We start from the raw sequence: 12617 nt of genomic DNA, 5'->3' as shown, positions 1-12617 counted from the left end.
ATACTTTTATTTTTTTTATCTGATAATAGTAATTTTTATATCTGCACTGCAGATCTGTGTAGTAAATCTTTAAAGCTTACTAAATCTCTGCTTGTAACCTTAAAATAACTTAAATGTAACCTGTCATATACAGCCAGTGACAGGTTCCTATAGAGCCCTAGTAACAAATACCCTTCTTTTAGCTAAAAATGGTTTTGCTTACATCCACATAAATCACCTTTTATATTACCTGCCATCAAAGAGGGCGTGTCCTGATCATCCGGCCCCTCCCATCTAATACTCGCCTTGTCATATGACCAGAGTGACATCATCTCAGGTCCTTTAGACTCTTAACAATATCAAACTGTACACCATTCATGTATCTGACCACATGAAGTGACCGCACCCTCTATGGACTTCTACTCCTCTCCACAGAGGTTGCGATGATTTCATGTAATCACATACATGGTGTACAGTTTGCAATGAATAGAAGACTAAAGAACCTGCACTGATGTCACTCTGGTCACATTACTTGAATGTAACACAAGGCACAGTGTAAAAAAATGTACACAATATTTCCTATAGAGCTTTATATGTCTGTAGTTGAATATTAGCAGACGATCCCGTAGCTGTCAGTCAGAATAAGGGGGCGTGGTTCACCTCCTCTTTGCAGCTATTTTTCATACTGTGAGAAGGAAGGGTGTTCAGAGGGGCCAGATAGGACAGGAGAAGTGTTCTGTGGGATCTAATGTCAAAAGGACAACCAGCTATGTAAATCAGGTTTCTACAACAACAAAATGGTAACAAATGTTAAGTAAAGATTATTTATAAAGATGTTTTCTAACTACATTTGAGAAGAAACTAAACAATAAAACAATCAGCGTTAAAGATTTGGTATCCTGTAACTTATGAGAAAACCTAAATGTATATTTATAAAGTCCTGGATAACTCCTTTGATACATTTTGGGGTTATAGTACATATTGTTGTGCTAGAGAAAACAGAAACATAAAACAGATCATACTATTTGCTATATAGATACAAGTTCACATGCATGCAGAGATTTGTAGCTTCTAGGCAGATCTGCAACTATTCTACTAAATAAATTAATGAATTGAAACTTTTTTCAGCTTAATTAGATAAGTCTTGCTGCTATTTCAATACTAATTGCTATTAGCAAGAACTTTTTTTTCTTCGCAGCGATGACACATTTCTTACATGGTCCATATTACCAATGATGGTGAGGAGCAGGGGCGTTGCTAGGCTAAAAGATCCGGGGCTCCTTCACTACACATAGCAGGAGACACGGTGACGTCATTAAACCGCGTCTACCAGCTGACTACAATGCTGGGAGCCGGAGATGCGGTGTGATGACGTCACTGCGACTCATTCCCCCACAGCGAGAAGAGGAGAGAGGCAAGATGAAGACAGGTGAGCATTCAGTTGGTTTTTTTTTAAATTCACAGTGTGGGAAGTTGCTAGGGGGGTTCCCAATTTGCTCGGGGGACAGGGGCTGGGGGACATTAAATGACCGGGTCATCATTTCTGGAAAGCTATGGGGACATTAATTTAATTTAAGTGGGTATATGGACCATTTCTCAAGGGGGGGGGTATATTAATTTATGTGGGGGATATTATCCATTGTCGAGGGGAATCCATTACTGGGGAGCTAATGGAAAAAATTTCGGGGGGGGGGGCTTGTGGGGGATATCAATAGCTGGGGGAGGGGGCCACATCAATAGCTGGGGGTGTTCATGTGAAGGACATCAATAGCTGAGGGTGTGGCTGGGAAAACATCAATTGCTGATAGAGGCTGGTTGGGGAAAATCCATTGCTGGGGTGGCATCCGTGCTTAAGGGCTGGCGTGGAATATTAATTTTGTGAGGCAGGGGAGGCTGTGGATGACATCCATTGCTTGGGAGGTAATGGTAACATTAATTTCTGGGGGGTTGTGGGACACATCATTTGCTGAGAGGGGGGCATATCAATTGATGAGGATTTATGGGGCACATCCATTGCTGGGGGTGGGGCTGAGGGCAACATCAAATTCTGAGAGCGGCTGATGGGGGAACATCTGTTCCTCGGGGGTGGGGGTTGGGGTGGAATATTAATTTCAGGGGGGGGGGAGTGTGGACGACATCCATCATTGCTCTGGGGGGGGGGGGCTGGGGTGGAATATTAATTTATGGGGGGGCTTTATATGACATACATTGATGGGGAGCTAATGGGAACATTCATTTATGGGGGGATTTATGGGATACATCAATTGCTAAAGTACTAAATGAATTTAGTACTAAAGTAATTTAGAATGCTAATAAAGGTCTTTTCGAAATATGTAATCCATCACCAACTAAAAAGTGACATTTTTCTTCAACACTTAAAGTTGGGTTGATTTTTTTATAACTTTTTTTTAGCAACCTCCAATTATATAAAAAAAACATTGCACTGACAGTAACCAAATGAAAAAAAAATGATAATAACACTATGCAATATGAGAATATTATAAATAGTAAAAAGAAAAATAATGTATTGAGTATGAACAGGAATAGTTAAAATAATAGTAGAAATAGTATAAAATTTCACAGAATCAATTACGGTATGTTTCTTCTCTGTGTCTTGGTGTACAGCTCATATATTACTGCTTTGGTACAATCCTACATGCAGTAGCTTATTCTGACATAATATGACATGCAGCTGACATGTGGTCATTAATCCTATATTCTGTCATTTGATTTTTCTTATTCAAGTGCATAGTTTTGCCCCTTTTTCCATTGAACTGCAACCTCCACACTTTAGTCCATTGTGTCACTTCAGCAAGTTGACGAAATATTTGTTAACTCTATCATGACTTTAGTCCTTAGGTGTAAACCTCAGTGTCGTTTCATCTACCATATAACTATTTGCATACTATATAATTCATTTAGAATCGATAATAAGGAATAATAAGAAAAACTAAATTGCTATACAATAATCTGAAAGGTTTCCTAGTTTTAGAGCTATTTTACAGAATACTTGGTCAGCCAATCACTGACTGATCCCAGTCAATACTTGGCAGGTACTTTTGTAGTTATTTTTATTTCAAGATCAAGACTGCCCTAAACGTTCAGGGTACCATACTGCAATACCCCCTGCCTGTGAATATTCACACTTCTAATGCTTACTGCATAAACCACTGCATTAACAGAAACCTGATAAAATTATGCAATGTGAATACTGGTAGGTTACAATGAAATTGTAACAAAAGAAACTCATCCATTAGAAGAATACCTTGGCCTTCATAGCATGAAGATTTGTTAATTTAACGATTTCTGCTTCCAGCGCTGCAACGGGCCGCTCAATCTCCTCTACTGCTTTCACCAATTCCTCTTTCATTTTGTTGTACTCTTTTTGCTTTTGATGCCTTTCTGCTATAATTGCATTTATTCTTGCCTAGTAAAGTAAATATAAATTGTATATGTCACAGCAAAATAAAAAGAAATAAAATCAACATAAGATTCATCTATAGAATTTTCTTCTTCAAGTCACCCAGCACCTGACCAATCCTTAGACTACACACACACACAAATGTGGAATAACTCAAAGGATAGCACATGGACACGCACATGACCATGGTTTCCACATCTCTGTTTCTGAGCCAGTTGCCCAAGCAGTCTTTTCTACTATCTACAAATGAGTCAACCTCACATGTCGATAACTTGGGCCTTTTGCTTGTGGCCAGAGAATTCCGAGTTCATGTAAAGGTAGTCTTAAAGGAAATCTACCACCAGGATGATGGATTGTAAACCAAGCATACTTACATGCAGATGTGCACCCTCTCTGGCGAGATCTGCTCCTGTTTTAGCTCCTTATGCCCTCATATTTACAATAAAAGGATTAAGAAATTATGCAAAGGTGTAAATTATCCATAGGTGTTAATGGAAGTCATTTGCATAATTGTAAAGCCTTTATATAAGAAATGTATAAGAAGCTAAATGAAGAGCGGATCCTCCAAGAGGGAGCACACGCCAGCATGTAAGTGTTCTTGGTTTACAATCCATCATCCTGGTGGTAGATTTTCTTTAAGATAAGATAACTCTACATGGGAATGAGCTGGTTCCCTAAAAAAAATTTAGTTGTTCTGCCTTTACAATAGGTACACTACTCCCTATATTACTAGGAAAAAAATAGCACATCAATATTCCCTTTTATATTACGTAGTAGACTTTTGCTTGTGTAGATTTAGATTATTATATCTTTTCTTAGCCTTCTTTGGCTTTCACAACTAGGAATTAATGAATAGCTCAACAACTGGTTGTTTCTTGTTTCCTACCACAAAACTGACAGCATAGGTATCATATTTTCTGCATGGCCAGGAATACTGGTAGCATCTAAGTGTGAAACATACCTCGTCATGTACTAGTATGTTGAACACTTGATGTATCACCATTGAAAAAAAATATTTATTTTCATCATTAAATTCTAATTATGTTGGTCAATTTTGTTAAAATGTTGAATTCCAAGAGCAATAGCCATTTCTTATGGGTCAAAATAACAATTGACTTGTGGTTTGAGTCTTAGTTTTGCTTGGTGCCGAGTATAGGCACTTGCTCAGGCTGCGTAGCGGAGTAGAGGCAGAGAGAGTAGTGATTTGCACGCTGTTCCTTGCATAGACCCTCAGAAATGGTACTACATGTGTCTGGCAACTAAATGCACATGTTGTGATTAGATATTGTTAGTGCTTACATATAAGAGCACCAGACAGATACACCGAAGGAGCGATAGAGTTAAAAATGACACTGATGACTACTCAATATCAGTCAAAGTGATTCAGTGTCTGTAAATCATACCACCTAATGGTATAGGGGGTGATTTACGGGTTAAAATCTATAGACTATCACCTTAACATCTACTCACCGCATTCAATAAGCACATAACAGTGGTTCAGCATAAGTGTGAATAGTGTCTTATCCCTACTCTATAAAAGTACAATTTACTCCTCCCTTACATTATTCTGCTAACACATTATGGGGTAGTACACATTATAAATGACAGATGTTCTTTGAATGTGTACAGGGTGTCATTAATCCCTACAAGTATTTTTTATTTATTTATTTTTTAATTGCATAAATGAAAACTTTATTTATTATTTAACATAATTAAGTTATATTTTATCTTGCCACTTTTTCCTACTTATCCCCTTCCCATGTAATTTATATATACTTAATAGTAGTGTACACCTTGGCAAGAACATTCAAATGTTAATTCGGAATAATTTCTCTAAATATTTTTATTATCAACGCAGGTTGCTATAGGGAAAGTACTGTAAGCCAAATATGTTTGTAAAACATGCCTGTTTTATAAGCTGTGTCCCAGCCAGTGAGTCCCAAAAACAAGAATTTCAAATGACAACTTCCTTCTGCTGTGTAATATATTCACTGCTCTGCTGGCTCCTGCCGCTCCCCCAATGGCCTCTCTCACTCGGCATCTCGCTGCAAGCGAGAGGAAGGGGCAGGAGCCAGAAGATTAGTGAATGTATTACACCTTACTTTATTTCAAACAGCACTTAACACAGACATCTTTTTAAAACATGTTTGGTATATACAGTTCTTTGTCTACAGCAACCTGTCCCCCTGATAAAAATATCGCTTTGGTGTCTGGTTCCCTTTAAGGGTTCCTATAACTTATTGGCGCATTTTATACTATGGTTATACAAAATTACTGTTTTTTACTTATATGTTTTTACTTATAATAAACCTTTATATTTTTATCCAGTATAATTTTTTTTTCAGGAACACCATTTGAAAAAAAACTTCTGTATATTCTGTATTCCAAAGGATAAATAGCCTTTCAGTGATACCTATTAGATAATCAATGTCTCAGGCAAGACCTAAGAGACAAAGAACGATAGTAGACCTGGGAACCATGACAATGCATTTGTAGACCATGACCATATTGTAGGATGCACATGACCAGACAAAGGTCAGCACCCTTTCTCTGTCAAGTACCTTGGATGCTCCAATGCACTACATAGCATCCATGATATCATAATGGCTAGATCTGTCAGAATACAGGGACTAACAACTCATAACTCTCATATGCATGAAAGGTTGATGAGGGGGTTGTCCAGATTCATACCTATATATTACTGTGGGCCTCAAATGTGTAAAAATAATAAAGAACCAATATCTTTATGCCATACTGTACATCCAGTTCAGCACAGTGCCTCCAGTTTTCCCCTCCTCTGTTACTATACAGAGGGTCAGCTATGCCATTGAGTCAGGAACTTGCACCCATTACAGGTTCTGGTCTCCGGCTATAGCAGGTACGTGCTGTGGATGTCACATCGCCATTGTGCCTATGTGTACCAGAGGCGACAGGAGGCGCTGTGCTGGAGTGACGGTAAAAACCAAGATGTAACATAAAAAATTCTGAACCTGGAAAACCCATTTTAATCATTAAGGGGATTTTAGTTAGGTAAGAGCTTCGGGGGAATTATGTTAGTTGGATGCATTTTTTTATGTTTTTTGGGGATTTTTTTGTGCATTTTTTTGGCAACTTTTACATGCTCACAAAGTAGTTTGCCGTGTACCAGAAATCATTATTTGCACCTTATTAATCTTTGTATGAAGTTCTTGCTAGATTTACTATTGTATTGCAACAAAGTTGCAAAACAATGCACAAAAAACCTCCAGTCCCCTCCTGGAGTAGGTTAACTAGTTGCTCAAAAATCTGCAACTTTTGTGTGGACATTTCTTAAAAAGGTCACAAATGCTCTACAGACCATTCACCAGATTTCTAAATAGGAATTTTATACATTAGAAATGAAAATTTAGAAAGGTAAAAAACAGTAGACATGGAGTTTGGATAACAAACCTGCTTTTCTTCAATGAAGTGCTCTAATAACTGTGTATAAGGATGCTAGGGGCTGTCACTAGTAGGACTTACCTGTGTGAGCTGCGCAGCTTTTACTTCATCAATTGTTTGTTTCCTCAATGTGTCAACCAGGTTCTTTAAAAAAAAAAATACAAAAATTGCATTGGGAACTTTTCATCTGTCAGGTTTCCATGATATTTGACAGTAATAATAGGGCTTCAGATTAACTTTCTGGTTGGCAACAAAAATTTAAGAAACTGTATACAATCTCTCCTTTGTTTAAAATAATTGGATACACAAGGTACAACTTTTTTTTGCAAATGTAAAGTGTTCAGGTTCTTATTTGTGTTTTGTCTGAATTTCAAGGGAAAAGGATCAAGCTCAAAACTTATGTACAAAGTGCACAATGTTCTCCAATCTGCTGCCTATGTGTTACAGAGCACTGCCACCTTGTGGCATCTTACATGATGGACAACTTTACACTGAAATGCAGCAAGCGTACAACAAAAGAGATAAAGAATGTGTGTTTCCTTCTAAAAAAAAAAAAATAACAAAAATAATAAGCCTTGGCAAAAGTATTAACATTTCTTTATAGTGTTTAAAAAAAAAAAAACATAACTTATCTGGCCAAAACAGTTCTGATATGGCCTCCAAAGTCCTCTGGAGATGGGGAAGTCTATTCACTATACACTTTGATTCTCTGGGCCGCCTATTTTATGGCTTATGACCTGTGATAAATATTTAAAAAAAAAACATTCTTGCTTCTGAGGTAACTGGCTACCCTTAGCACTGGCCCTCAAGTGCCACATGGCAAATACATCCATATCTGTATGAATCACCTTTAGGCGGGATTCTTCTTTAGATGACCGATCCTCCAGTTCTGATAATTTCCTCTTGGCTGCGGCATGGCTACCAGACACGCCAGAGAGCTCATTAGTTGCATTATTAGTTTGCTCTTCATTTTTTAGCTGACTTTTCTGCATGCGTTTGATGTCTGCTTCCAGTTTACTCCTCGTCTTATGACTATAATAATGAAAAACAAAATCAATGCTCGATTTCCTGTTATGACCGACAAAATGCAGCTCTATCAGACATTGACCTACAGAGACGTGCATGACTCAGCATATTAATTACAGAGAATAATAAATGGAGCACAGAGGTGAAGGTTGCAGGATGGCGCAATCTAATCAAGTTGTGGCTAAAGAGGCAGATTAAAGAACGCATCCACATTACTCATACATTTAGTAATAACATTTTGCTCTGTACCTGAGGACCAGACCTGCTTGTCCTCAAGACTTTCTTAGAATATTAAAGAACAGTAACCAATTACCAATGCCTAAATAAAGGGACTATCAATTTCCTTAAAGGAGAAATCCAAAACAAAGTTTGGTAAGATTTTTGCAGATTTGACACATTTCTTTCATTCCTCTTGTCCCATATTTATGTCTAATGAGTCTAATTCAAAGAGCAATTCCAAGTCCAGCCATGTTCCATTCAAAGAGAGAAATGTCCTGGATTTGTGGCACCAGCAACAAAGTGGTTGAGCAGAGTTTGCATGATATAGAACTCTTACCAGTTTTGATACTTCCCATCAGTTCCCATAGAAGATTCCCTTATATCAGTGATGGAAAACCTTTTACAGACCGAGTGCCCAAACTAGAACCAAAATCCACTTATTTACCACAAAGTGTCAACATGGCATTTTATGCAGTAACTTATCGCTACCTGTTTTTCCACATCTTTCAATCGTATCTGCTGCCTGAGGCCACCAATACAGTTGAAAGAAGGAGGGCAAATTCAAACTATCATTGTAGCTTCTCTCCAGGATCTCTCTGTACAGGAAGAACAGTGGGTCCAGCAGGGGGACCTCCAAAGATAATGCAGTTCTGTCAGCACCTTCTTACTTTCCCAGCAGTTCCAAACAGCTGCTTTAAAAGAGTCGCTTTAAAATAGCGTTGAGAGAAGCATCTCTTAAGTTGCCTGGAACTTCAAGAAGATTCCGTGTTTGGTGAACTCTGTCCTTGGACGTTGGCCTGAATGCCCTCAGAAAGGGCTCTGAGTGCCACCTCTGGCACCTGTGCCATAGGTTCACCACCACTGCCTTTTATCAAGGCTGAAACTGGAACACAACACTGCAGTGCACTGTATTTTCACTGTTCTGAATAATGGAAATTAGTATTGTACATCATGGTTGTGTGAACTGGGCCTAAGTGACAACTCCTTTAGCTTCAGAACCAGAGCAGTAAAGGTTCATAAGTGTATAATTCTTCCAATTTTAGGACCCCATTTTGTAAGATCTGCTCCATATATACACTCACCGGCCACTTTATTAGGTACACCTGTCCAACTGCTCGTTAACACTTAATTTCTAATCAGCCAATCACATGGCGGCAACTCAGTGCATTTAGGCATGTAGACATGATCAAGACAATCTCCTGCAGTTCAAACCGAGCATCAGTATGGGGAAGAAAGGTGATTTGAGTGCCTTTGAATGTGGCATGGTTGTTGGTGCCAGAAGGGCTGGTCTGAGTATTTCAGAAACTGCTGATCTACTGGGATTTTCACGCACAACCATCTCTAGAGTTTACAGAGAATGGTCCGAAAAAGAAAAAACATCCAGTGAGCGGCAGTTCTGTGGGAGGAAATGCCTTGTTGATGCCAGAGGTCAGAGGAGAATGGGCAGACTGGTTCGAGCTGATAGAAAGGCAACAATGACTCAAATCGCCACCCGTTACAACCAAGGTAGGCAGAAGAGCATCTCTGAACGCACAGTACGTCGAACTTTGAGGCAGATGGGCTACAGCAGCAGAAGACCACACCGGGTGCCACTCCTTTCAGCTAAGAACAGGAAACTGAGGCTACAATTTGCACAAGCTCATCGAAATTGGACAGTAGAAGATTGGAAAAACGTTGCCTGGTCTGATGAGTCTCAATTTCTGCTGCGACATTCGGATGGTAGGGTCAGAATTTGGCATCAACAACATGAAAGCATTGATCCATCCTGCCTTGTATCAATGGTTCAGGCTGGTGGTGGTGGTGTCATGGTGTGGGGAATATTTTCTTGGCACTCTTTAGGCCCCTTGGTACCAATTGAGCATCGTTGCAACGCCACAGCCTACCTGAGTGTTGTTGCTGACCATGTCCATCCCTTTATGACCACAATGTAACCAACATCTGATGGCTATTTTCAGCAGGATAATGCGCCATGTCATAAAGCTGGAATCATCTCAGACTGGTTTCTTGAACATGACAATGAGTTCACTGTACTCAAATGGCCTCCACAGTCACCAGATTTCAATCCAATAGAACATCTTTGGGATGTGGTGGAACGGGAGATTCGCATCATGGATGTGCAGCCGACAAATCTGCGGCAACTGTGTGATGCCATCATGTCAATATGGACCAAAATCTCTGAGGAATGCTTCCAGCACCTTGTTGAATCTATGCCACGAAGAATTGAGGCAGTTCTGAAGGCAAAAGGGGGTCCAACCCGTTACTAGCATGGTGTACCTAATAAAGTGGCCGGTGAGTGTATATATATATATGTATATATATATATATATATACACACACACACACACACACACATATATATACGTTGGGCAGTTGCTTGTGATGGCCGATGGATGGGAGGCAGTGAGGGGGGGGGGTCATGCATATAAGCCTAAGAGTGCAGCAGGGACACAGACGGAGGGACCCGGAGGCAATGTATCTTTAAATTATGACTCGGATGTGCGTCCCCAGGCCCCTTACCTTATGGGCCCCGTAGCCACTGGGTGAGGCTCAATGGTTGCTGGAGGGGCACTGTTTCTGTTAGGGGGTGACTATTGGTTTCTGTTGGTGCACATACTTCAGCTTTGTAGTTGCCCTCAAAGAGATGATTGTAATGGTAATTCTGTATAAATGTATAAACTGCTACACAATTAGAGTAGATACGGTTATACAGTAATAAGATGACATTCAAGGGCGATGTGGCCCCTAGTGAAAATTATTTTGACACCCCTGGTGTAGATCCTGCATCTACACACAATGCTGAGCTCAGTGGGTTTACTTGTAGGAATCTCTCTGAATTTGCTGAGTTACTTCTCACTGGAGTTACTTTATGGAATAACCCAAAACATCATGGAAAGTAAGGTCAGTTATTCACTCAATCTTGGGCAAAGGAAGGAAGAGGTTAGTCTCTGCCCACTTCACTACCGCTGAGGAAGATTTCTAACAAGTAGCTGCAGAACAGAAAAAAGGGGCGAGCAACACAATATGGGCATCAATTTGTTTGTTCTAAAAGGAATAATCACAAATGTAAAATTGTTAAAAATCATTATGAAATTGGAGTTACACTTTAACCTGTTTGCAGTTTTTATTGACATGTCTTCATTTTCCAGATCGAGGGTCTTATTTTCATATTCTAAACCCCTTAGTGCATGAAGTTTTTTGTGAAGCTGCTGTTCCAAGTCAGATAACTGTGCCTGGAAATCTGATTCCTGAAATAAAAAAGTGAAGACACTGTAAAAAGGTTTTCCACTCAATGATGTTTGACTCCTGTACACACACGGTGTTTCTGTTTTCTAAAAAGTTTGATAAAAGGTTAGGTACACTTCAAGGACAGCTCAGTATGTAGAGTGGTGTGCTTTCCAATATTTCTTTATGACAACAAAATATAATCTAATATATAAAGCTGAATGTATGTGTGTATGTGTATTACCGCTAAATCTGCACCATTGCATTTACAATCACCAAATTTTGCACAGCTCGTCCCCTTTTCAACATCATAGACTAGGTTTTGAGTTGAAATTCTAACTTGCACTTTCCAAAGATACACTTATTAGCCAACATCTACAGGAGCAGATACATGTGTATCTGCTTGTACAGGCAGATTTACGCTTCAAAAATAGTTCGATGCGGAAAAATCCACATCTGACCACTATCGATCTGTCTGTGTGACAGTGGGCGAATATTATCAGTCCCCTATCACAGCAGCCCCTGAGCGCTGTGTTTGCAGGGGGATAACGTGATTTGTTTCCACATCCTGGAGCACAGGGGGTAAACAAACATGTAGAGAACATGCAATATGCACCCTCTCTGCATGTCTGTATTTACAGATCACAGATAACAATGATCCTATGGGATGTTACCATAAGATCACGGTTATCTGTGAGCTATATATAATAGCAGAGCACACATATATAATGTGTTCATTGCAAAGTGGAGCCCCAGTATAAAAAAAACAATCCCCCACTCCCAAAACTAAATAAAACAAATACATTTAAAAAAAAAAAAAAACATTTCCAATTGGGTGCCACTGGAGATGAGTGAACCTGACTAACGCGTTCTTGATTCGTGTTCAAAAATGCAACCCGGACATAATGTTGGGTCCACTCATCACTGGCCAGTCTGGGTTGGTGGCATCACCACCCAGGCGTCAGCCATAGTCTGGACAGGTGGGGTATGCAGGGCCAGTTTTGGACAAAGTGGGGAATTGGGGGTATGGGGCACCAGCCATAGTCTGTACAGGGGGGAATGGGGCGGCAGCCATAGTCTGGACAGGGAGGGACTGGGGTGTTAGAACAAAATGGCTGTAATGATTTTCTTGCTTAAATATTCATCTATTAACACTGTTTACACTTAGAAGTTATTTAGATGTATTACTGAAAATTTTATACTCCTTCACAGCTAAAAATACTCCTCAAAAATGGTAAAAGGAGTATTATCAACCTATTACTAACCAGCTCAGCTCAACTTCTAGTAACCAATCACAGCTCAGTTTCTATTTTACTACTGGTCTTTAATA

General features: G+C 39.5%; 1 protein-coding gene across 4 annotated transcripts in view; it reads right to left on the bottom strand.

Moving 5' to 3' along the window:
* Positions 1-12617, bottom strand: part of CCDC178 (coiled-coil domain containing 178) — a 236268-nt gene that overhangs the window by 174533 nt on the left and 49118 nt on the right. For all 4 annotated transcript variants that reach the window (XM_072151999.1, XM_072152000.1, XM_072152001.1 and 1 more), the window contains 4 exons: positions 11174-11310; positions 7669-7852; positions 6902-6964; positions 3245-3406 (listed from right to left, as the gene is read on the bottom strand). In XM_072151999.1, coding sequence (XP_072008100.1) covers positions 3245-3406; positions 6902-6964; positions 7669-7852; positions 11174-11310 — 546 coding nt within the window. The remainder of the gene's footprint in view (positions 1-3244; positions 3407-6901; positions 6965-7668; positions 7853-11173; positions 11311-12617) is intronic.

Source organism: Engystomops pustulosus, chromosome 5 (genome assembly GCF_040894005.1).
Source record: "Engystomops pustulosus chromosome 5, aEngPut4.maternal, whole genome shotgun sequence".
Classification (NCBI taxonomy): Eukaryota; Metazoa; Chordata; class Amphibia; order Anura; family Leptodactylidae; genus Engystomops; species Engystomops pustulosus.
This window is presented reverse-complemented; position numbering and strand designations above follow the sequence as displayed.